At 41.0% G+C, this 27,321-nt stretch overlaps 1 protein-coding gene across 3 annotated transcripts in view; it reads left to right on the forward strand.

The window, feature by feature from the left end:
* kirrel3b (kirre like nephrin family adhesion molecule 3b) overlaps window positions 1–3,839 on the forward strand; it is a 191,401-nt gene extending 187,562 nt beyond the window's left edge. For 2 of the 3 annotated variants that reach the window (XM_034292094.1, XM_020041329.3), the window contains exon 16: window positions 9–3,839. In XM_034292094.1, the coding sequence (XP_034147985.1) occupies window positions 9–479 (471 nt within the window). In that variant the 3' untranslated portion in view covers window positions 480–3,839. The remainder of the gene's footprint in view (window positions 1–8) is intronic. The other variant, XM_010893311.5, reaches the window with a different exon arrangement.
* The last annotated feature ends 23,482 nt before the right edge of the window (window positions 3,840–27,321 follow it).

Below are 27,321 nucleotides of genomic sequence, written 5' to 3' on the forward strand. Positions count from 1 at the left end.
TCAAAAAGGACCCCACCAATGGATACTACAGTGTCAACAACTTCAAGGAACACAACTCCACCCCCACTATCACCATGCAAGGTAACCAGACTACAGAGATGCAGAATTCCACCACTGACACAACTAGGGGCAAGCAGCGGGTACCCACGGGCATGTCCTTCACCAACATCTACTCCACCCTAGGTGCTGGGCCAAACCGCCTGTACGACTACAGCCAGCGCTTTGTGCTGGGCATGGGCAGCAGCTCCATCGAACTGTGCGAGAGGGAATTCCAGAGAGGATCACTCAGCGACTCCAGTTCCTTCGTCGACACGCAGTGTGACAGCAGTGTTAGCAGCTACAGCAAGCAGGATGGCTATGTGCAGTTCGACAAGGACAGCAAGACATCCGCCTCTTCCTCCTCCCACTACTCTCAGTCCTCCTCCCAAAACTCAGACCTTACACGGCCCCTCCAGAAGCGCATGCAGACCCATGTTTGACCTGACCGCTAGGGGCTGCATGTGTTTGTTCTGGGGTAACCATATTTTGGAACTATGGGAAACAAACAGCTTCTTGAGACAAAACATACTTAAATTCAAAGCAGAAAGTATGTTTCTGGGAAGCCTTGAAATGCTCAACTTGGATTTGTCTAAACAGTAAATCAAGAAGCCTTTACATTCCCCCGTATCCCATTCTAAGATCATCACCACCTCCTGCTGCCCAGTTTTTCACTTAGAAAATAAAGGCCTAAGCTGTGGCTAAAAGCTAGCGGTCTTGGTATCCAATGAGGTGTATTAAAAAAAAAGTCTGACCATTCTCTCTTATAGGTGGCAAACATCACATCAATTGGTATGTGTAATCCAATATTATGCTATCTCTTGCGGTTTTAATTACAACTGTGATGTGCATGTGAGTTAATTTTCAACGCTTCTCCTCTCCCTACCCTCACTAACAGTATATGTTAAACTTGGTTGATCCAACTTCATCCCTTGTGTGGGTGGAGTAAAACTTATACATTTGCCCAAAGACTTGCCAAACAATGTTGCCAGTCTTTTCCACGGGCTCCCAGTTCTCAGAACTCTGCAGATAAGGAGGCCCGCAATCTCACCCGGAAAGTCTGTGTCGTCTTTTCACACTTTGCTTCTCTTGTGATAAAGAAATAAAATCAGTGTACATTATGCTTTTTTTCTTTCTGTTTGACATATATTGTTTTGAGGACTGGGAAATGTATCTCTGCAAGAGATACATTTCACTTTTGAATTCAGAATCTGGGGAATGGGGTTGGATATTCTTTCAACCTGTTAGGACCATGCTTGCTTAAACAGTGGAGGGTATATACCACTAACTGTAATGTGTGCTCTAACCATGTAATATGAAATCTTGCACACTAAAGGCTTTTCATTATCAGTCATGTCTACAGGATTGGATGCTGCCTGTTGAACCTGTTACACTGCTTATCATCACATGCCTTTTCCAAGTGTTTTCAATATCATGTTTACGCTGGAACTCAATCTAGACTTTTTGCTTACTGTGATCTAGCTGTTATTCAAAGGAAATTAATAGGAAAAATATGTATTTCCTGTCTTGTTCCTTCAAATGCTAAGAGACTGTATAAACTGACTGTATTCTGTATGTAGACTTTCTCATTGATAATTGTACATTTTCTTGTTTTAGTTGAGAGAATAGGAAAACAGAAGAAAGGATATACAATGGCTGTGGTGGGCCAAATTGTCACCTGAAGCACAGTGAATGCCACATACAGTACAACTAGTATCCCACCAGAAAAGACCAACCATGATAATCCGGTACAGAAGTTTTGGATGAGATGGTCAATGTGAATGTGATATTGATAATTAATGAAATATTGTATTGAATATACAGTACATCGTTTTGCCACCTCACAACGTAGCACCACTATCCAGTGGTGTGAACGCCATAAGGTACACTTGTAAAGGTTGTTTGCCTGTGGGCAGCTTGTAGGACTGGACATCAGCTTAATCAGTATTAGATATAACAGAGAGCCCTGTGACAGGAAAACATCATGGTCTTTTACTGGCATACATTTTCAAGTCCTCTCAAGCATTTTTAAAATCTAACACGGTTGTCATACCTAATCATTTTGCACGTGTTCTGTTTGCTTGAATACCCACAGAATATGGAGATACCAAATGTACTGAAATGGTCATTCATTAGTATTTTCTTGTTTAATCTTATTTTTGTCAGTTCATGTAAGAATTAGGGCCTATTCACACTCCGTATGAGGTCTAGCTTCAAATGTCAATGGATGTCTAAGGTATATGTATCAAAAGACAGCGATAGAAATTCAGCAGAGAAGCTAATGACATTATTGACATACATTAAGTTAACTAGCTAGAAGTAACTGGCTCACTCTACCTCTTCAAAAACAAACTGCTTGAATCACTTGCATATTCATACAATCTTTAACATACTGTCTAAAATAAGAGTAAATCTCTGAAAACAAACAGCAGACAGCTGCTTTGTGAAAACTCAAGTTAGCTAGCTAGTTAATAATTAATTGACGTTAGTTGTGTTATGTTGTACCTATCAGGTCTGTCAGTGTGATACCCTTTGTAAATGTGAATAGGAAAGTATGTATACTTTATTTTTTTATTATTTTATTCCTATGTTGTCCTGATAACTGGTGTAATCTGAAAAGGCCATTAGATAGTACCTTTGGCAAATAAGCTTCCAAACAAAAACATTTCATTAACTCTCCGGAATGTCCTTAGACATACCTGGTTTGCTGAAAAGTTATTTTGTTAAGCACTTTACATATGTTTATATTCAAAGCAGTTACATGGGTTTTTATACTTCATTAGTGGTTGTTGACAAATTTTACAAAAGGATTGATGCCCAATGTACAGCTTAAACACAAAAAGCTATTTTTCAATGCTGAAACGCCAGCTTGGCGCTCAGCACAGTGTGGTTAGATCTCCAATACCCTGTTTATAATGTTGCTGTATTTTGTTTTCAGTTTAGGGTAAAAGCAATCCCATGCCTTCAGCATTTTACAGTCAGACCATTATTTTCCTTTCATTCCCCTCTTCATTCACTAACATCTCCAACCAAGCTTGTCTTTGCAAACCAGTGGTTCGTGTGAGCAGTTTGAGCATTTTTTGTTTATTTTTAAATCTTTTTGTGGTAGTCTCTATAAAAGTCATACAATCAAAGCTGTTTGTATCTTGAGTGTGGAACAGGAAATGGTCACTGAGTAAGATGGAGAAGCTACAATGTAATGTAGACTGTTTTCAACTTGTATTGCTTCCCAGAAACAGCCTTTATCTCACTGATAATTAGGATAGAGTGACTTGGTCTGGAGTGCAGCAAATCCATACATTCTGTAACGTGGTGGTAGTGTAGGAGGAACCTTGCATTCGATTGTTAAATTTAATGAAAACAAAAAACTGAATAGTAAACATAAACTGATACAAAGTAAAGTGCTGATATATTACAGCGAAAACGCAACACTCACCAGGCACATGCAACATATAGCGACAATAACCGACAACTGGAGGGAGCAGAGGAGAAACATTTAAACATATATTGATGGGATGATTGGGACCTGGTGTGCATGATTATGGGAGACAAGACAATGAATGAGTCTGGGGTGAGTTCATGAAGTGACTGGAAGGCTTGAAAAGTCACTGTGTGACAAACAAAGTGCGTGGATTACTAATTTTTATTCCTTGGCCAGACATAAATAAATGCCCTACAGCTCTAGCATCAGGTTGCTTCTTACCCAGATAAGGCACAGCACCTATTTACCAGGGTCATAAAGTAAAGGTGGTGTAGAAGACAAGTTTTGGTGCACCCCTGAATGATTGCTGTGATAAAGTAGGGCCTTAATCACAATTGGGGGTGGGGGGGTGGGGGGGGGTGGCGGCGGGGAATACCCGTTTCTGGGAGTAGGGACGGATTTGTTTTTATTTTGCTTGGGAATTATTTTGGGGCTATACATCAGTGACTTGTGCACCACAAAACCTTTTGCTTTGTCTGAATTGAATATAAATAAAGAAACCTACCAATCAGTATGTTCTTAGTCTTATGCTGCAAAAAGCTAGTTACACAGAACTTACAATAGTCAATATAAACAGTGACTCGTGAACACAAAACAAATTCTAAAATAAATTATAGTGGGGAAAAGTTCATTTTCTACCATAATTAAAATAACTAAGTGACACCTTCATATGTTCTAGGTTCATTACACATAAAGTGAAACATTTCAAACCTTTTTTGTTTCAATCTTCATGATTACGGCTTACAGCTCATGGAAATCAAAAATCCAGTATGTAAAAACATTAGAATAAAAAATGAATAATACAGAAATGTCAACCTGACAAGAGCTCTAATCAGCTAATTACCTCAGAACTATCCGAAATCCGAATCTCCATAAAGCTTGTCAGCAGATGGAAGCATGAAGTGCTCTAAAATCTCCTGGTAGATGGCTGCATTGACTCTGGACTTGATAAAACACAGAGGACCAACACCAGCAGGTGACATTGCATCCCAAATCATCACTGACTGTGGAAACTTCATACTGAACTTCAAGCAACTTGGATTCTGCGCTTCTCCGCTCTTCCTCGAGACACTGGGACCTTGATTTCCAAATTAAATGCAAAATGTACTTTCATCTGAAGAGAGGACTTTGCACCAGTTCTTTCCTAGTGGCTTGACACTTGTAACTGAATTCCTGGACATGTCTTTACAATTGTCAAGTCAGCAGTCTTCCCCATGACTGCGGTTGTGTGTACTGAAGGCTCAGGGAGTTAATTAGCCGATTAGAGCTCTTCGCTGGTCGGCATTTCTGTATTGTAAAGGTTTTATTCTAATAATTTGAGATGCTGGATTTCTGATTTACATGCCATAATCATCAGGATTAAAACAAAAAAGGCTTGAAATGTTTCACTTTGTGTAATGAATCTAGAATATATGAAGGTATCACTTTTTCATTTGAATTATGGAACAAAATGAACTTTTACACGATTTCAAATCTTTTGAGACACACCTGTACTGCAATGTTAAGACAAAATGATAAACATTATGAATAAATATTTGATATAAAGTGCCCCTTTATATCAAAGTTACTATTGTTATTTAACTTTTCCCATACTGCAAATCTATGATGCTTATCAGGAAGAAAAACAAAAACACGGAATGTATCTTTATTTCACCTTTAAGAATCATTGAGGAAGCAGTAAGGTGACATCTATGACTAAGAATCGTATGATTATCTTTATAGCTGTATGATTTATAATGCCCTTCTTGGCCTATAACACTTCACTAACCTCACCATTAGCCTAGAAGTAGAATCCCAACACAAGATACAATATGTGAGAAGGGAAAAAGACTAAGACAGAACAGATGTTTACTGAATAATTAACCTTCTCACAGTGTTAGCTACAGTCTTTTTGAGCCCTGAAGAAGGGCTTTCTCTGCATCAAACAGAGCACTTGTTCTTCCTGCATGCATTTTTTTTCCTTCAAAGCCAATGTCTGGGCAACTTCTCAAGTTCTCTTGGTCTTGAAATGTAACACTCATCCCTGATAGAAAAGGTTTTAGAATTTATTTTTAATGTTAAACAGCATTCTCAGAGATGGAAAAACAGGTTTTAAATATTTTTTTCTTGTGAAACATAAATACCTTTAATGCCTTCATGAGCTTTACATAAATGTGTTACAAAGCATGTACAACCATATGTCATGCTTTATAATAGGTTAATAAATGTGACATACCATTCTGACATAATGTCCAATGTTACATAACCACTATGTCAAATATGACAACATTCTGTGCTTTTTAAATTGTGGCATAAATCATGATTAAAACATCTTAAACGTAAGTACCCCAGATCTGGGGTACTAGAACCTTTAGAACCCTTAGAACCCAGTAGCTGCTTTTCTTCCCTCTCAGGCAGAGTATAGCATATCTGCTATTGGTCTCACTACCTTTAAGACTTTTATGACCCCTTTCCTCCCCTCCCCTCCGCAGCGTGGGTCCGTGCTCTTGCTGGCTCAGACTCCAAGTAGTAAACAGAGGAGCTGTCCGACAAACAGGCTAAAGTTGAATTCGCAATGAAGCCAGACACAATCGATCATAAGGACATATATTTTGGATGCCTGGGACTTACCTTTATCGATCCAGCCATCTGAGGCGCCATCTTTATTGGAAAATCGAACACTTTTCTCATCACAAGGTAAGCTCTGGTTTGAACTGTGCTTGTGATAAAGCTTCCATTTTGGTTTCAAATGAATTGTTAGGTTCTTAGAACTTTAACCAGCCTATTGGCAATGTTATACGATCATGTATGACTGATAAAACATCGATTGTCTGGAGGGTCAGTATGCGTTATTGCGTGTGGATGCCTTAGTTTTAGGTTGGATTGACAAGTCTAGTAGCCAATTAGATTGTCCTTTCAGTGGTAGGCTGATTTCCTACGCGAGGGAGAGCCTTTTGCAATAGGTCGAAGGTCACATGGAAAATCACTGGGATAAAAATGTTGTGTTTTTATTGTAAAAAATTGGTTTCTATACTAAACAAATAGCAGATCTACATCAAACTGTGGAATGACGTAATTTACAGACTTGAAGTAAAGGGACACTTGGAAAAGGCTCCTGACACCTAACTAAACCTTACTAAATTAGCTGCCCAGATCTAGTACTTATGTCTATCAATCCCCAATGTTTGGGTTACAAACATAGGATGTGTGTAAAGCTGGTTATATCAATATTAGAGTTGTAGCCTGTCCATGAAATAATATAAAAAGTTTTTTCTTTGTTGTGTTTTCCAGCTTGTGCCTGAAAAACCTTATTTCTTCCAATCTACATTCTGCTGAATTCCTCATAATCTCTCATGTGTATTTTATACAGAATACCTTCACTGTGCATGTCCTGACAACATATGTGCACATAAATTGCGGTTATAATGGGCAAGGGCAGTATAGGTGGAATTCTCAATTTCTTCATTTACTCTTAAGAGTTAATAAAGGCTTCATATCATTAAAGCTTTACATTATTATGACACTCATCGTTCTTGAAAAAGTATTAAATCACACATCAGGTCTCGATGAAATTAAATATATTAAAGATCAATATCTTTACTGTACTTGTGCAGTTTGGAAACAACTGAAATCACAGGCTGTTCCAACTTGTGTGAATTTCATCACGACAACTAACAATCTGACTCAGCAGCGAATGGCCCTCACGTGCCTATATGCACTCCTGACAGCGTCTGGGCATGCTCCTGATGAAAAGGCGGATTGTGTCCTGGGGGATCTCCTCCGAGACCTGGATCAGGGCATCAGTGAGCTCCTGAACAATCTGTGGCACTACTTGGCGGTGTTGAATGCACTGATGCATGACGTCCCAGATGTTCTAAATAGGATTCAGGTTTGTGGAACGTGAGGGCCAGTCAATGACATCAAAGCCTTCGTGAACTAGGAACTGCCTACACATTCTGGCCTTGTGAGGCCGGGCATTATCCTGCACCAGGAGGAACCCAGGGCCCACTGCACCAGCTTATGGTCTGACAATGGGTCTGAGGATTTCATCCGGGTACCTAACAGCAGTAAGGGAACCTTTGGCTGGATGATGTTGCAAGCAGCATAACGTTCACCCTGGCGTCTCCAGGCTCTTTTACGTTTGTCACATGCTCATCTGTGAAGAGAACAGGACGCCAATTGCGTACCTGCTAATTCAGGTGTTCTCTGGCAAATGCCAATCGAGCTGCATGGTGCTGGGCTATGAGCGCAGGTCCCACGATAGGACGTCGGGCCTTCAGGCCACCTTCATGGAGTCTGTTTCTGACAGTTTGGCCAGAAACATGCACACCAGTAGCCCGCTGGAGGTCATTTTGTAGGGCTCTGGCAGTGCTCCTCCTGTTCTTCCTCACACAAAGGAGCAGATACCGGTCCTGTTGCTGGGTTGATGCCCTTATACGGCCCTGTCCTGCTCTCCTCATGTAATGGCCCATCTTCTGGCATCTCCTCCATGCTGTTGAGACTGTACTGGGAGACACAGCAAACCTTCTTGCGATGGTACGTATGGATGTGCCATCCTGGAGGAGATGGACTACCTGTGCAACCTGAATGGGCTGCAGGTACCGCCTCATGCTACCAGTAGTGACAAGGACACTAACAAAAGGCAAAATTAGAGAAGAATCAGTCTGGAAGGATAAAGAGAGAGCAATTGTCTTTGGCCACCATCTGCAAAACCTTTTTAGAGGTTATCTTGCTGTTGCCTCTCCAGTGCATCCACCAAAACAGGTGACATTGATTCACAATCGCTTATGCTTCCCTAACTAGACAGACTGATATCCCTGAAGTTGAATTGACAGTGTTATACTGTGATGATTATGTTTTCCCTTAATTTTTTTGAGTAGTGTATTTATTCTGAACCCCCTATGAACAAAAGTTGTTACAGTTCATCTCTGTTGCCTGGCAGCTCCTTTGCTTTTCATCACTCAATATGTACACAACTTTAAAACCTACATGGTCTGGAGCCTGCTGAATTTATGTTCTATTTCTGATCAGTAATCAATAGAACCTAAACAGTTCCTAATAACAGAATAACAATTAAATAATTGCCGTAAAACTGGCTTCTCGATCGAGAGTGGCGTTTCAGAGCTATGATCTCCCTTTGCGTGTCCATAGCCTGTTACGTTACTACTGCTAGTACAAAATAGAATTTGTGATCAAGGCCGTTCATGATGTTGAAATATTTTAGATATTTGTTTACATTTAATTGAAAATGCTAAGACCTCAGTGTATATTTCCTTAATGACATGCAACGTGCCTTGTTCTTTTGCTTTAATGATATTTAGGCCAGACGTACAAAATCCTTAGTCACGACATCGGTTATGAATTCTTGGTCTTCTTCTGTGGTGTCGAATGGAGGTTTATTTTTTTTAAATCTAATTTAGACAACTGGTCAGAGATAGAAGTCATCAATTTTGCCTCCCAATCTTTGCATAGGCATTGTTCTCAGAGAGAATATCATAAATGGCGTCTTCCAGGCTTATCAACTACCTCAGTCAATGCCAGAAAGGGGTAACATCACGTGTCCCAGTGGGATCCAACTCCCCCTCTCCCTCATTTGGAGCAGAGACACCTGTTTGTTGTTATTGCCCTCACCTGTGTTCCTGATCAGTGTCTCGATTTAAGTTCCTTGTTGTCTCTTGTTATTCATTATTTTGCATTGCATTCCATTCCATATGTAACTTTGTTCTGTTTTGTTGTGTTCTTTTTATTAAAAGACCTCCGTTCTCACCGCACCTGTGTCCTGCCTCTTAAACTGAAACATTACAGGGCTGTAAATAGAAATAAGGGATTGTGAGTACTATCAAAATGTCAAATATGTTCACTGAAGATAATACATTTTAATGTTTAATAATACTATTAAACCTATCTAGGATGATCCAACCAAGCGTTTTTTGGTTTCCCATAGTTCTTTAACAGTTTTGACAGTTTCTTTAAACATTTTGACAACAAACTCAAAATGAGATATTTTGTCCCATCCATGTTGGAAGCACAAAGATTTAACTGAACAATCAATTAAAGGTCACTGTAATTGGAAACAACTTTGTGTCTGGATGAGAGATATAAGCTCTGTCTTAAGAGAATACTTTGCTATTTTTGAACCTGGGGCCTATTTACAGATTATCTAGCATGATCCTAGTTCATTGAGATTTTTTCCCCCCGTAAATTATTTTAGTTTTGAGGTTTTCAGATTTTTCCTGCAGTCTCTCTCTGGGCTAAAATGGAACTGAACGGGGCAACCAATTTAGCATTTACAAATATATGATACATTCATTTTTCCAAAACGGGAAGGCCACGGTGTATTGATATAGGTGTCCGTAAGTTCTCCTGAAAAATGTGTGCCAAAACGAGCATTGTATCAATGGTTATGTTCTATGTGAAACCAACATTTCTTTTCTAAAGAATGCACTACCTCACAACATCTGTAAACTTCTGCATTCGAGCTAACAGCCCGGTGCTGTATCAAAACAGTTTAACTACAGCGTTGACTTCATTGGAGTTTCCTAGCTAGCAACAAGCACAATTTACATACATTTATCAAAATGTCCAATGTGCAGTGTTAATAAAATGGAATCTAGCTAATTGTCAAAAAGACAATAATTCCGGAATGTTATCAGTCAGAGAAAATAACTGACATGGCCGTTCCCAACAGTATCAAAATCGTGCCAATGCTCGATTGGTAGTAGTAATAGTTTCAGTACCTCCCCATACTATTCCTGCAGAATGTTATTTATTTCAGTTTCTTTGGGGACGTGGAAGGTTTCCAAAACTGCCATGGATAAGAGCTTGAAAGTCAATGCCATTTGTTACACACGCTAGAGCCAATTCAGCCTCATCCACAGACACATCAAGGTTCTCGATGACATTAGGTAGCAATAAATCCAAATCCTAATGTGAGCTAAAGTTTTGTAAACAAAGGTAGCTGGATAAATCCTGCTTGCAAAACAGATTTGCGACGGTTTACCAGCAGCTAATACAACTTGTTGGCATTTGTCTTTGAGCTTGTAGTCTAGTCTATATAGTCTATATATAGTCTATATATACTAGCTAATGAGAGCTACATTTTTGGAAACAAAGCTGGTTGTCGGATAAATCCTCCTCGCAGACAGATTTGCGTCAGTTTATTAGCAGCTAATACAACTTGCAAGCATTTTTGTTTGAGCTCGTAGTCTATACTAGCTAATGTGAACTACAGTTTTGTAAACAAAGCCGGTTGCCGGATAAATCCTCAGCACAGACTGATTTGCGTCGGTTTACTAGCAGCTAATACAACTTGCTGGAATTTTTGTTTGAAGTCATAGTCTATACTAGCTAACGTGAGCTACAGTTCTTTAAGCCGGTTACGGATACAGCCTCCTCACAGACAGATTCATCTGCGCGGTACCTGCTTATACATTTTCCAGAAATAATTAACAGCGATCACCATTGTGATACAATGCTTGTTTTGGCACAAATTGTATTCGGAGGACATATGGAGACATATATCAATATACCCTGGCCTTCTCGTTATGGAAAACCAAATAGATCATATATTTGTGAATGCAATATCGGTTCCCCCGTTCACTTCCATTGTAGCCAGAGCAAGGCATCCTTTAAATAATCGAAACTCAAAACTATAATAATTCCAAAGAAATATTTCTCTACAGTCCAGGATTATGCTAGATAGTCTGAAAAATGGCCCCACGTAGCGAACCTTTAAGAACCCAGAAAGAGAAAACACTGCACCACCAAAAAGACGTAGCACACTGGAGTTTGCAACATCACAACATAACTGGAGCCCAATGCTCTACGGTGCACTTTTAACTTCCACTACATTTGGCTGGTGAGTGCTTGCTTATGGAAAAGGGGTTCTAATGTGACATAAAATGTTCACTGTATTCCCCAAATCATTCTCCAGAAATGAGCATGCTGGGTGCCAATGCATTCCTCAATCCTAATTATTTGGATGAATTCGCTTGTGAAGCCAGCCTGCCTGTCTTGTCTAAAATAATGTGACAGGGCAAAACATAGCTGGTTACACTTTTCGATAAGGGTACATGAACTAGCATTAACAAATACCCTAGTTAGCCTTAACAACAGATTAACATAGACATAAACAAACCACTGATTATGATAACCCATACTTGATTAATGATGTACAAATGCGTCAACTAACAGTGTGTGCAAAAATGTGTTCATGTTGACACAAGACATTTTTTGCAGCATAGTTCATAGCCTACAGAAATGTGTCACGCCCTGATGTGTTTCACCTGTTGTCTTGTCCCCGCCCCTCACCAGGTGTTCCTGGTTCCCTATTAGCCCCGTGTATTTAAACCCTGTTCTCTGTTTGGCAGTTGCCAGATCGTCTTGTCCCGTACAGTCGTTTCCAGCGTTCTATGTGTGCCTCATCCAGTCTACCTGTCCTTCCGTTCCCCGGTTACGAGCCTGCCTGCCCTCCCCTGTACCTTCGACCATCCGACCGCCCGACAACGAACACTGCCTGTCCCCCACCACGAGCCTGCCTGCCCTCTCCTGTACCTTCGAGCATCTGATCGTCCGATAACGACCCCAGCCTGTCCACCACTACGAGCCTGCCCACTGCCTGGTTGTTCAATAAATACTTTGGACCGCCCTCCTCTGCCTCTGTGTCCGCATTTGGGTCCCCACTCGTTCATCGTTGTGTCAGAAATGTATTAGTTTTGGTACAGGACATGCATTCATGTAGCTAGTTGTTTGCATGACTAGGCTAAGCAATTTTAACTATTCATGAAGTAATACAAATGGTTACAGTGGGATAACCATTATTAATCAGGTAGGTTAGATAATGATAATTTAACATTCATTTATATTAACAAAAGCTGGAGTATCAGTTATAAATGTCCCTGTCCATTTCTATTTGAAAGTCAGACATTAAACTCATGATTAGACCAGAAGTAATCTGGTTTTAATTTGGTGTTAGTTGTTAATGTGCAAGTGAAACTGGCCTTAATTGGTAAAACATGGGTCAAATACCTGTATCACAATTGACTACTCCTATCCACATCTCATTAGAATAGGAGTGGAACTAACCATGGTGGTAAAGAAACCAGACTAGGTTTGTCATGCAAGTAGCTCTCATTCATGTGCTTTATTGTCCAAAGGTGATGCTGTGGCTGAGTGTCTGTGGGAGAAAAATCACTTCAGCAATGTATTACCGAAGAGGGCAACTAGCATCTGAGTGTATTGTACTCACCGTTGTAATGAATGCACTCTGAGAAACAAAGATTAGATTAGATTCAGAGAGGCGGTTGAATCCAAGCGCAAAATGTTTATTTGAAATCCAACAAAACCCCAGGAGTAGGCTGGCCTGTAGTAGTAGGGCAGGCAGAATGTCAGTACAAGGGAGTTGGATAGAGGAGCAAAGGGATGGTGGTCAGAAAATGCAGGCACAAGTCAGGACACTAGGAAGCTAGTCAGACTTTCTATAACAAGGGCTGTAGAAGGACCTCACAACTTTCTATATCTATATCTCTGGAGACGGACCTCACAATCTTGTTTAATTTTACTTAAAAAAAACAGAAGTGTACGATGTTATATTGCTATAGTGTACATACAGTGGGGAGAACAAGTATTTGATACACTGCCGATTTTGCAGGTTTTCCTACTTACAAAGCATGTAGAGATCTGTAATTTTTATCATAGGTACACTTCAACTGTGAGAGACGGAATCTAAAACAAAAATACAGAAAATCACATTATATGATTTTTAAATATCAATTTACATTTTATTGCATGATATAAGTATTTGATCACCTACCAACCTGTAAGAATTCCGTCTCTAACAGACCTGTAGGTTTTTCTTTAAGAAGCCCTGCTGTTCTCCACTCATTACCTTTATTAACTGCACCTGTTTGAACTCGTTACCTGTATAAAACACAGCTGTCTACACAATTAATCAAATCAAATGACAGACTTCTACATGCTTTGTAAGTGGGAAAACCTGCAAAATCGGCAGTGTATCAGATATTTGTTCTCCCCACTGTAGATATAACGCAGAGACCGTAAATGGTATTTAGCTTGTTACATTTCTTAGCTATCTAGTTGTAAAAATCACTGAGGCCTAGGTGCTTATTCAAAGTAATTTTAAGACAGCAAGCAACACAATGGCTAACTAAGCCAAACGTTACATTACCTCTCTCTGCCACTTCTTGGCAAACTTATTAAGCCTTGGTAAGATGACCAGCACGAGCACCAGACTGAGTGAACACACTGCCAAACTTAAATAGACTGCCATAATCGATAAAGAAATCATGAGACTGTGGTAGATGTGAAGACTTTTTACATCAGCAGTTGTTATAAAGTGCTTATACACATATCCAACCCAAACCCAACATCAAATATATGTCCATGTATATTATACACCGATCAGCCATAACATTATGACCACCTGCCTAATATTTTGTAGGTCCCCCTTTGGCCACCAAAACAGCCCTGACCCGGTATCCCATTCCCGTTGGTATGGGATACCAACCCTCACCCTGAAGGGCGCTGTGGTATCCCATACCAACATTGCCCAAAGCATCACACTGCCTCTGCCGACTTGCCTCCTTCCCATAGAGCATCCTGGTGCCATGTGTTCTCTAGGTAAATGGGATTCATCAGATCAGGCCACCTTCTTCCATTGCTCCATAGTCCAGTTCTGATGCCTACGTGCCCATTGTAGGCGCTTCCGGCATTGGTTACAGGGGTCTGCATTGGCACCCTGACTGGTCTGCGTCTATGCAGTCCCATACACAACAAACTGCGATGCACTGTGTGTTCTGACACCTTTCTATCAGTACCAGCACTAACTTTTTCAGCAATTTGAGCTACAGTAGCTCGTCTGTTGGGTGAGACCACATTAGCCAACCTTTGTTCCCCACGTGCATCAGTGAGCACATGACCCTGTCGCTGGTTCACCGCCTTTCTTTCCTTGGACCACTTTTGATAGGTACTGACCACTGCAGACTGGGAACACCCCAAAATGGCTGCTTTGACCCAGTCGTTTAGCCATCACAATTAGGCCCTTGTCAAAGTCGCTCAGATCCTTACGCTTGCCCAATTTTCCTGCTTCTAACACATCAACTTTGAGGACAGAATGTTCACCTGCTGCCTAATATATCTCACCCACTTACAGGTGCCATGATAACGAGATTATCAGTGTCATTCACTTCACCTGTAAGTCGTCATAATGTTATGGCTGATTGGTGTATACTCACAGATCTGTCATTATATTATATGCTCACGACCCATTTGTAAATAACTGAATGCCAACTTTGTGAGTTGGCATTCTGTATCTACACTCACCTACAGGATTATTAGGAACACCTGTTAAATGTCTCATTAATGCAATTATCTAATCAACCAATCACATGGCAGTTGCTTCAATGCATTTAAGGGTGTGGTCCCGGTCAAGACAATCTCCTGAACTCCAAACTGAATGTCAGAATGGGAAAGAAAGGTGATTTAAGCAATTCTGAGCGTGGCATGGTTGTTGATGCCAGACGGGCCGGTCTGAGTATTTCACAATCTGCTCAGTTACTGGGATTTTCATGTACAACCATTTCTAGGGTTTACAAAGAATGGTGTGAAAAGGGAAAAACATCCAGTATGCGGCAGTCCTGTGGGCGAAAATGCCTTGTTGATGCTGGAGGTCAGAGGAGAATGGGCCGACTGATTCAAGCTGATAGAAGAGCAACTTTGACTGAAATAACCACTTGTTACAACCGAGGTATGCAGCAAAGCATTTGTGAAGCCACGACACGCACATCCACGACACGCTCTGCAGATGTAACCGGGTTCTAATTAGCCTTCAACGTCTATTATCTAAGCCTCTGAGGACGTTGTGGGATTGTTCCTGAGACGAACTGCATTGTGGGATTGTTGACGTGCTGTACTCTGCCTGCTGTTACCTACCTGGCTACCTGCCAAACATTTTCGAATTTACTCGATATAAACTAATTGGTCAAAATTCTATTTTAGAGTTTTACCAACGCAATATTTATCTGTTGACCTCTTACCCAACTTTTCTACACCGGGACTCTTTTTGGACATAATTAACAGAACTACTCACCCCTGAACACCCGAGGCTAAGTATCATTACAATGCCTTTTCACTGTAATTGTTGTAGCAACAACACGGAGGAGAATGTTCGTCTTAAGTTAAAGATAGCAGAGTTAGAGGCTCGGCTTCTGACGCAAATGCCAGGCAAGGATTATGCTAGTGTAGAAATAGAAAAATCTGCGTCAGTGCCACCAGGTAGAAACGATAGTTTTGTTAGCCCCCCGGCACAGCTCCTGCAGCCGGGCAATAACTTTCTCTTGGTCACTGGGAAGAAATGCCGTCGATCAGTTAAACCTGAATCGTTGCTAAAACCAACTGAGACTTTGAACAGGTTTTCCCCCCTGGAGTCGGAGTCAAGGCCCGAGCCGTCTTCGGAGGGGAATGGTCGGCAGGCATGTTCTACCGGTGGACTTGAAAAACTGAAAACTTTAGTCATTGGCGATTCCATCACACGCAGTATTAGACTAAAGAATCAGCCGGCGATCGTACATTGTTTACCGGGGGGCAGAACCACCGACGTAGCTGCAAATCTGGGGTTGGTGCTAGCGAAGTCTAAAACTGGCAAGTATAGAGAGTACAGAGATATTGTTATCCACGTTGGCACCAACGATGTTAGGATGAAACAGTCAGAGGTTACGAAGCAGAACATAGCATCAGCGTGTAAATTAGCTAGAAAGATGTGTCGGCATCGAGTAATTGTCTCTGGCCCCCTCCCAGCTAGGGGTGGTGACGAGCTCTACAGCAGACTTGCGCAACTCAATCGCTGGCTGAAAATGGAGTTCTGCCCGTCGCAGGAGGTAGAGTTTGTAGATAACTGGCCTTCTTTTTGGGACTCTCTCAGAAATAGGGCCAGGCCTGATCTGCTGAGGAGCGACGGACTCCATCCTAGCTGGAGTGGTGCTCTTCTTTTGTCTAAGAACATTGACAGGAGTCTCACTCCTATAGCTTTAACATGAGATAGGGTGCAGGTCAGGCTGCAGGCTGTTAGCCAGCCTCCTAGCATAGTGGAGTCTGTCAATAGCATAGCCAGAGTAGTTAGTACAGCTTTACCTATTGTCACTGTGACTTGTTCCAGGCTGAGAAAAGTTAAACAAGGTAGTGCTAACAAAAACAACCTTATTAAGATAAAGCCTTCCTCCACCTCGGTCAAAAATAAAAATAATTGTATCACTTCGCATCTCAAAATGGGACTCCTAAATATTAGATCTCTTGCTCCAAAGGCAGTTGCAGTAAATGAATTAATCTCTGATCATAAACTAGATGCTATTGGTTTATGTGAAACGTGGCTAAAGCCTAATGAATTCACTGCCTTAAATGAGGCCTCTCCTCCTGGCTATACTAGTGATCATATCCCTCATGCGTCCCGAAAAGGAGGGGGTGTCGCTAATATTTATGACAGTAAATATAAACTTACTCTCAAACATATCACAGAGTTTCATTCTTTCGAAGTTTTACTCATGAAAGTTAACCAGGCCGATAAATCATTTTACATAGCTACTATTTATAGGCCCCCCGGGCCAAACACAATGTTCCTCAATGAGTTTCCAGAATTATTGTCTAACCTTGTAGTCATGACAGATAGTATTAACATTTTTGGCGATTTCAATATTCATATGGAAAATTCCAATGATCCTCTTCAAAAAGCCTTCGAAGCCATAATTGACTCAATGGGTTTCATCCAACATGTCTCAGGTCCAACACATTGCCACAATCATACCTTAGATTTAGTCCTGTCACGAGAAGTAGATATTGTAGATCTAATAATTTACCCCCAAAATCCTGGATTATCGGATCACTGTCTTATTATATTTACCGTTAAAACAAGAAATCCACTTGCCCCCCAAACAATGAGTTTCAAAAGCCGTACTATAAATTCTCGGATTACAAATAAATTCCTTGATATTCTTACTAGTTCGCTCATAAATGACAGAGTAAATAAATCTGTAAACGATCAAATCGAGGATCTAAACTCAATACTGCGAAATACATTAGACATAGTTGCACCACTAAAAACTAAAGAAATACGCAACAAGAAACTTGCTCCTTGGTACACCGACAATACTAGAGCACTTAAGCAAGCCTCCAGAAAATTGGAGCGAAAGTGGCGCTCCACCAAGTTGGAAGTATTTAGACTAGCCTGGATAGACAGTACAGTACAATACCGAAAATCACTCACGTCTGCTCGATCAGCTTATTTCTCCAACCTGATTGAGGCGAACAAAAACAATCCAAAATTTCTCTTTGATACAGTTGCAAAGTTAACAAAAAAGCAAAGCTTAGCAAGTGAAGTGGGTCTTCACTTTAGTTGTAATGAATACATGAACTACTTTGATGAAAAGATCGTCACCATTAGAAAACAAATAACTGAATCCTTAAATAGTTATGGTCCTAAAAATCTCAGTTGTCCAAAAAATTTCCGGAACCTCCCTGATCAGGTGTCAATGGGGACACTTGAACATTTTTGATACCGTATCGCTCGACACATTTACAAAATTTGTAATGAGTTCTAAACCCACAAACTCTCAGCTAGACCCGATTCCTACAAAATTACTTAAGGAGTTATTTCCTGTGCTAGGTCAGCCAATGCTGAACATAATAAATTGCTCCCTTTCCTCCGGATGCGTACCAAACTCACTAAAAATTGCGGAAATTAAGCCTCTTCTAAAAAAATCTAATCTAGATCCCGACATATTAAACAATTATAGGCCAATATCGAACCTCCCGTTCCTCTCAAAAATCTTAGAAAAATGTGTTTCCCAACAACTGAATGCCTTCCTAAAGACAAAAAACATTTATGAAATATTCCAGTCCGGTTTTAGATCCCATCATAGTACTGAGACTGCACTCGTGAAGGTAACAAATGACCTTCTAATGGCCTCAGACAAAGGTTCCGCATCCGTCCTGTTGCTTCTTGATCTTAGTGCTGCTTTTGACACTATTGATCACTCCCTTCTCTTAGAGAGACTGGAAACCAATATTGGGCTACGTGGACATGTTCTAGCCTGGTTTAAATCTTATTTATCTGAAAGATATCAGTTCGTTAGTGTGGATGGCATATCCTCTGACAAGTCAAAGTATGCTTTGGAGTTCCTCAAGGCTCGGTTCTGGGCCCATTACTTTTCTCACTATACATGCTCCCTCTGGGCGATGTAATCTGAAATCACAATATTAACTTTCACTGTTATGCTGATGACACACAGTTATATATTTCAATGAAGCATGGAGAAGCCCCTAAATTAGCTATTTTGGAAGCATGCGTTTCAGATATTAGGAAGTGGATGACAGAGAATTTCTTGCTCTTAAACTCAAATAAAACAGAAATGCTCCTTTTAGGAACCAAAAAACAAAGAGCGTTGTTAGCAGATCTCACTGTGAACCTCGACGGCTGCATGGTCGTATCCCAAAAAACTGTAAAAAACCTTGGCGTTACCCTTGACCCTGACCTCTCCTTTGAAGAACATATAAAATATGTCACAAGAGTTGCTTATTTTCATCTTCGAAACATCGCAAAAATTAGAAACTTTCTATCAAAAACTGATGCAGAAAAATTAATCCATGCTTTCGTTACTTCTAGATTAGATTACTGCAATGCTCTTCTCTCTGGTTATCCAGACAAATTAATAAATAAACTTCAATTAGTGCTGCACACAGCTGCTAGAATCCTAACTAGAACAAAAAAGTTTTAACACATTACTCCTGTCCTGGCATCCTTACATTGGCTGCCTGTTAGGGTTAGGGCTGATTTTAAGGTTTTACTCTTAACCTATAAATCAATACATGGACTTGCTCCTACTTACCTTGCTGAAATGATCCAGCCATACATACCTACACGTAACCTTAGATCGCAAGATGCAGGCCTTTTAATTGTACCTAGAATTTCTAAACAAACAGTTGGCGGCAGGGCCTTTTCTCATAGAGCTCCACTCCTGTGGAATGATCTGCCAATTAAGGTTAGAAATGCAAACTCAGTGCAAACTTTCAAGTGTCTACTAAAAACTCATCTCTACAGCACGGTTTATAATTAGGTGTAGCCTGGCCCGGGGGCGTGAAGGTGACCAGTAGGCTTGATACTGTCCACCCTTGCTGTCTTGCCAGGTGGGCTCTCATCGCCACTGGGATGCCCTCCCTCCAATGCCCTTCGGGGGAAGAGTCACTGGCTTGTTGTTGACTCTCTATTGCGCACTTGTGCATTTGGGCTGTACGCTGCTAGCAATACTCGGCCCTCATTCAGGGGGGTTGCGGTTGGTGGGTGTCCCTTTGGTTGATGCCTGGCAATGTGGTTGGATTGATTTCCTGCCTGTTGGGCCTTGTCCGGGGCCTCCCCCGGGTAGGGCCACAGTGTCACCGGACCCCCCCGTCTCAGTTTCCAAGGTGTTACGCTGCTATATTATTGTGCTGGGGGACATGAGGGATGTACTACTAACTTTTCTCAGTTTCCTCCAATTTTAAATTTTAGAAGGAGATGAGGTCCTGGTCCACACCTGCGGATTACCTGGTTTGGGGGGACAGTTGCTGTTCCTGTCCTTGTCCACCTGGTCATACTTCTGACCTAGTCTAAAATCAAATATACTCTGGATTTAGCCCAGAGAAATGCATTTATTATTCCAACTGGACTCTTAATATCTCACCCGGCACAGCCAGAAGAGGACTGGTCACCCCTCTGAGCCTGGGTCCTCTCTAGGTTTCTTCCTAAAATTCGACCTTCTTAGGGAGTTTTTCCTAGCCACTGAAATTCAACACTACTGTTGTTTGCTCCTTGGGGTTTAAGGCCGGGTGTCTCTGTAAAGCACTTTGTGACAACTGCTGTTGTAAAAAGCGCTTTATAAATACATTTTGATTGATTGATTGATTGAGGCGGATGGGCTACAACAGCAGAAGACCCCACTGGGTACCACTCATCTCCACTACAAATAGGAAAAAGAGGCTACAATTTGCACGAGCTCACCAAAATTGGACAGTTGAAGACTGGAAGAATATTGCCTGGTCTGATGAGTCTCGATTTCTGTTGAGACATTCAGATGGTAGAGTCAGAATTTTGCATAAACAGAATGAGAACATGCCATCATGCCTTGTTACCACTGTGCAGGCTGGTGGTGGTGGTGTAATGGTGTGGGGGATGTTTTCTTGGCACACTTTAGGCCCCTTAGTGCCAATTGGGCATCGTTTAAATGCCACGGCCTACCTGAGCATTGTTTCTGACCATGTCCATCCCTTTATGACCACCATGTACCCATCCTCTGATGTCTACTTCTAGCAGGATAATGCACCATGTCACAAAGCTCGAATCATTTCAAATTGGTTTCTTGAACATGACAATGAGTTCACTGTACTGACATGGCCCCCACAGTCACCAGATTCCAACCCAATAGAGCATCTTTGGGATGTCGTGGAACGGGAGCTTCGTGCCCTGGATGTGCATCCCACAAATCTCCATCAACTGCAAGATGCTATCCTATCAATATGGGCCAACATTTCTAAAGAATGCTTTCAGCACCTTGTTGAATCAATGCCATGTAGAATGAAGGCAGTTCTGAAGGCGAAAGGGGGTCAAACACAGTATTAGTATAGTGTTCCTAATAATCCTTTAGGTGAGTGTATGTCAGCTGTACTTGGATGTTGGCCTACCAACACAAGCCCAATAAGACTTGGGCCGCTCTTCCTCTCTGGGAACCCTTGTGTGCTCTCAATCAAGGTTGACAACTCTAACATGACCTTGGACAACTCTGTATTCTCTGCTGTGATCAAGGTGGGGACTTCCTCCTGCAGGTTCATGCTCTACAACATACATAGAGTAAAACCTTACCTTACACAGGAAGCGGGGGAGGTAATAATTAAGATTCTTGTCATCTAGATTAATGTAATTCACTGTTGGTAGGGCTCTCTGCCTGTGCCATAAAATCCTAGGAACTTGTCCAAAATGCTGCGGTCTTGCTAATGTTCTAACTCTAGAAGTCCTCTCATTTCACCCCATTCCTTTGCACACTCCACTGGCTTCCATTTAAAGGCTGCCTCCACTACAAGATTATAACCTATGAAGTAGTAAGGCAAACTGCCTATTTTCCAGGCAATGCTCAAACCCAATATGATATCCCTATCCAAGCACTCTGTTTCGCCATCTTTGGTCTCTTGGTCATCACAATCCTAATGGAGGCAGCTCCCGCACAATTCCAGATTCTACCATCCCCCCTTGATGATGCAGAGATAAAAAACAGAGAGCAACTATAACAATAAATGAAATGCATGATTTCTGGCTAAATAGGTTTTCCAGACGTTTTGAACAACAGAACACATTGTCCTTGACATGAAATTACAAAGGAGAAAATCAACACGTTTTAATGGGTATTGAAAAATAAATGTGACCAATATTAAACTTAATAAAATTTTCCATCATGCATTGTGAATTCAACATGGCTTGGGAGTGGGAGTATGGATGTCAGATCTTTTGTTCACCAGTTAATCAACAGCTGATGGTCAAGTGAATGATGCAAGCTTCTTGACATATAATTTACAGTTTACAGATGTAATGACATTTGGGAAATGTCAAGGCATGGTGTCTCTTAATTTGCAAGCGCTCAAGAAGTGACAGAGCCAAATTTAAAGGAAACTGCCCAGTATAAAATTATAATTTTCTATACATTTGCAAAAGGCTCTTTTTGCTAAAGGCTCAAATAGCTTTTCAGTGCATTTAAAAACTGCTTTTCAGTGCATACAATACAAATGGAACAGCAGGCAGACTTGTATACCTCTCAGTTTGGAAGGAACTTATTACCAGTCAGTTATTCAGGAACTCCCAGCCTATAATGACTACATAGATCTAAAATCAGAGTTGGACTGGTTGAAGATGTAACATCTAATCTCTGAAGAATCAATCATTGAAATATATTTGTTCAAAACCTTTAAATATGCAGCCCACAATTTTGCCCACTGGTTGTAAAAGTGGCACCGTTGAGCCAAAAATTGTGCCTGAAAATTGTCAACTATGTCATGGTATTTGCTGATTTGTGCTACACGTCATCAAACCACTCACTTTCAAACTAGGAATTAAAAGGCTAACTTAGTTAAGATGGTGATTCTACTCACATTATGCACATGACGGCTAATGTGCTGTTGCTAACAGTATTGCTTCTTCCCCAACAGTTTGTCTCGCCCTGGTCTGCATTGCAACACGTGACTGGTCTGCCTGACAATGTTACACCAATTTGAGCTTTATAAAAGGTACCAATTATACAGTCCCATCAACGACATTTAAGCTAGCTATGGAGTGAGCTTCAAACACAACACAGCAAGCTATGCTGACTGTTGAGCTGATGCACAAACCCACAAATGTGTTGTTGCTAACAGTATCGCTTCTTCTTTTACATGTTGACTTGCCCCTCACTGGGCGGAAACTTGGGCCTCTGCTCTGCAACACAACATTCTATATCCAGTCCAAACTAAGAGGTTTAAAACAATCTTTTGTTGAAAAGTACCAGTCTACAACTTAAATAGGAGAGATCCTGGCCAGATGCTTTAAAATGTGCTGTGGATTGTTTTGCCTGTGACTTTCACTCACTTCGTGAGATCAGATTGAATTCATGAAATTTGCCATCTTACCACACTGATTGTCACAACCAATGTATTGTCTGCCATGCTCACAAGCTTTAGAAAAGCTGTTTATATCCAGGCATGTACTTTTGATTTTCAATTAAGAGATTACATTACATTACAGTTTTGCTTTGATATTTATCATATTTATTTTTCTAAAACCTGTTTGAATAAGAAACATGTGTGTGTGTGTGTATGTGGGGGGGGGGGGGGGTTGGGGGTTTCAGGGGGTGCTAAAATTCCAAATGAAATGTCCAAATGATCAGTGTTATGAACATTAATCAACATTAAGAAGGGAACACTTTTTTTAGTGTAAATATATTATGCTAGTGATTTGTTTACAGACAGTCATCCTGTATTTAAATTGTGTGAACCCCTGATAGTAGTCATAAATATGAGATTGAAGTAGATCTAAAGTGAATGATGTTGACAAGAGGGGTTGAGTTACAGAGTGCATCTGTCACCACAGATCTTTTGAGTTGAAGTCCCTGTACAACTGACTCAGTATAAAGACCTAAGACAGATGACTTCGCTCACAACAACTACTGTGACAGAGGTAAAGGGAAGCAGAAGGGAAGGCAGATGAGAAGGAGAATGGGTGTTTCTGACATGACACTTTGGCGCTTCAGGCCATGCACTCACTGCCACTCTGGCAGATGAGGAGTGCCCATGTGGCTGCCAAAACACAGCTGTTGGCACGAACGTGGCACATGATGCAATGGCTCTGCCCAATGGGGGAGGAAAGTCTACCGGGGCAAAATGGGTCAGAGATGAGGAGGGGGTTGCCAGGGTTTCACAGTTGTGAAGGAGAGGGAGAGTGGTGGGGAAGAAGATAGTATGGGGGAAAGTCCCCCTGGTTGAGCCTTGACCTTTGAGTCCAGTGGGTGTTGTACTGATGTCATAATCGTGCCATGTATGGGAATGTGTACTAACTGACATAAAAGCTGGGAGTGCCAGCAGTCAAGATGCCGGTGCTCTGTGAAGAGTGTGCCCTAAAAAGCATTGGGCATTTTCGTTTTAAAACCGTCGTGCAGACATGAACCAAACATAATAAGAAAGCATCTGCCTATGGAACATGACATTAAGGATGACTAATCAGTTTAAATCCTAGAAACATTTAGCTGTTGAAGTATTATAATGTTGTAGTTATATTGGATATTAGATTATTAGATTATTACAGACATTGCATGTGGTTATAGTGTACAGTAGTAATAATTATATAACTTGTGGCCATAGTAGTCGAAGTTCTATTGCAAAAATAGGAAGTGGGTTGAAGGATGTCCATTAGAAGGTGACCCTATTGTTGCAGTGATATAGAATACTTAACAAATAATGACGACATGATGGACATTAACATGTTGTGTCACTTTTAATGCAGTGAATCCCTACTGCCCCTGTGTGGTGCAACTACACTATGACAAGTCTCTTTTTGCTTGACAACAATATGTTATCTCAGACTTAAAACTAGGATGTCTAGACAAAGTAAACTATGTATACCCACTCTATAGAATGTGTAGAATTTTTTTTTTTGAGAGAGAATTATAACATATTTTATTTTGAGACAATTGGGGACCCCAGGATTATAACAACTTCTGCATTGGATGGAATCATTTTCAGGTGATATGTATTTGTGTAATGAGGGAGGGTGTGGCAACAGTTAATAACACCATACATCAAGTTGTGCATAATTATTAGGCAGCTTCATGACCTCAGGTAAAATGGGTGAAAAAAGGGATTTAACTGACACTGAAAAGTCATAATATGTAAAATGCCTTTCAGACGGATGCAACACTCTTGAAATAGCTAAACTATTGAGGCGTGACCACCGGACACCATATTCCAGAACTGCAACCTACCTGGAGTTTCCAGAAGTACAAGGTGTCAAGTTCTCAGAGACATGGCCAAGGTCAAGAAGGCTGAAAGAAGACCACTACTGAATAAGAGTCACACGTTGAAGCGTATAGATTGGGCAAAGAAATACCTGAAGACAGATTTTATGAACAGATGAAATGAGAGTGACTCTTGATGGACCAGATGGATGGGCCTGTGGCCATCACGAATGGACACAGGGCAACACTTCGAGTCAGGCGCCAGCAAGGTGGAGGAGGGGTACTGGTATGGGCTCCTATCATTAAGGATGAGGTAGTTGGAACTTTTCGGGTTGAAGATGGACTGAAACTCAAATCCCATACCTACTGCCAGTTTCTGGAAGATACTTTCTTCAAGCAGTGGTACAGGAATAAGTCCTCAGCATTCAAGAAGGCCATGTTCTTTATGCAGAACAATGCTCCATCACATGCATCCAAGTACTCCACTGCTTGGCTAGCAAGCAAGGGCCACAAAGATGAGATTTACAGTCAGGAAAGACAATACACCTCTTTGAACAGCATTTGGGACACTGTGGTTGCTGATTCAGTAAAAGTTGATCGTAAACAGATCAAGAAACTGACAGACCGCATGGATGGAAGGCTCATGGCAGATATTGATAAGAAGGGTGGCTATATCGGTAACTGAAGGCCAAGAACGTTATTTAATTTTCATTTTGTGTTACTTATTTTTTGCACTTACTCTAAAAATTGAGAATAAACAAGTGAGTTAGAGAAATTATTTGTGTAATTTAGTTACCTAATAATTCTGCACATTAATTGTTGCCTAATAATTGTAATTATGTATTCCCATGAGAAAGATCAAAACACATTTTTCTTTTGTTAAACATTCAGGTTTGAGGTTCATTGATATTTTGGATTGACTGAGAACTTTGTTTGTTCAACAATAAAATAAATCTTGAGGAATACGATTTACCTAATAATTGTGCATGCAGTGTATAGGCCATATATTGACTTCCTATTGGCTAATGAGAGGGTAGCTCAGTTTGTAGAGCAGGGTGCTTTTACGGTTATATGTTGTTGGATCGAAACACGCAGTAGGATGTTGAAGTTTAGTAATTTTGGGGAAAAGCCCTTCCGATTAATAGTAGGGCAAAGTAATTTCCTGTGCCAGACAGAAATGGTGTCCCTTTTTTATTGAATGTATATATACACTCACCTAAAAGATTATTAGGAACACCTGTTCAATTTCTCATTAATGCAATTATCTAATCAACCAATCACATGGCAGTTGCTTCAGTGCATTTAGGGGTGTGGTCCTGGTCAAGACAATCTCCTGATCTCCAAACTTAACGTCAGAATAGGAAAGAAAGGTGATTTAAGTAATTTTGAGCATGGCATGGTTGTTGGTGCCAGACGGGCCGGTCTGAGTATTTCACAATCTGCTCAGTAACTGGGATTTTCAAGCACAACCATTTCTAGGGTTTACAAAGAATGGTGTGAAAAGGGAAAAACATCCAGTATGCGGCAGTCCTGTGGGGGCGAAAATGCCTTGTTGATGCTAGAGGTCAGAGGAGAATGGGCCGACTGATTCAAGCTGATAGAAGAGCAACTTTGACTGAAATAACCACTTGTTACAACCGAGGTATGCAGCAAAGCATTTGTGAAGCCACAACACGCACAACCTTGAGGCGGATGGGCTACAACAGCAGAAGACCCCACCGGGTACCACTCATCTCCACTACAAACAGGAAAAAGAGGCTACAATTTGCAGGAGCTCACCAAAATTGGACAGTTGAAGACTGGAAGAATGTTGCCTGGTCAGATGAGTCTCGATTTCTGTTGAGACATTCAGATGGTAGAGTCAGAATTTGCCGTAAACAGAATGAGAACATGGATCCATCATGCCTTGTTACCACTGTGCAGGCTGGTGGTGGTGGTGTAATGGTGTGGGGGATGTTTTCTTGGCACACTTTAGGCCCCTTAGTGCCAATTGGGCATTGTTTAAATGCCACAGCCTACCTGAGCATTGTTTCTGACCATGTCCATCCCTTTATAACCACTATGTACTCATTCTCTGATGGCTATTTCAGCAGGATAATGCACCATGTCACAAAGCTCGAATAATTTCATATTGGTTTCTTGAACATGACAATGAGTTCACTCTACTAAAATGGCCCCCACAGTCACCAGATCTCAACCCAATAGAGCATCTTTGGGATGTGGTGGAATGGGAGCTTCGTGCCCTGGATGTGTATTCCACAAATCTCCATCAACTGCAAGATGCTATCCTATCAATATGGGCCAACATTTCTAAAG

This window comes from Esox lucius, chromosome 1, assembly GCF_011004845.1.
Source record: "Esox lucius isolate fEsoLuc1 chromosome 1, fEsoLuc1.pri, whole genome shotgun sequence".
Classification (NCBI taxonomy): Eukaryota; Metazoa; Chordata; class Actinopteri; order Esociformes; family Esocidae; genus Esox; species Esox lucius.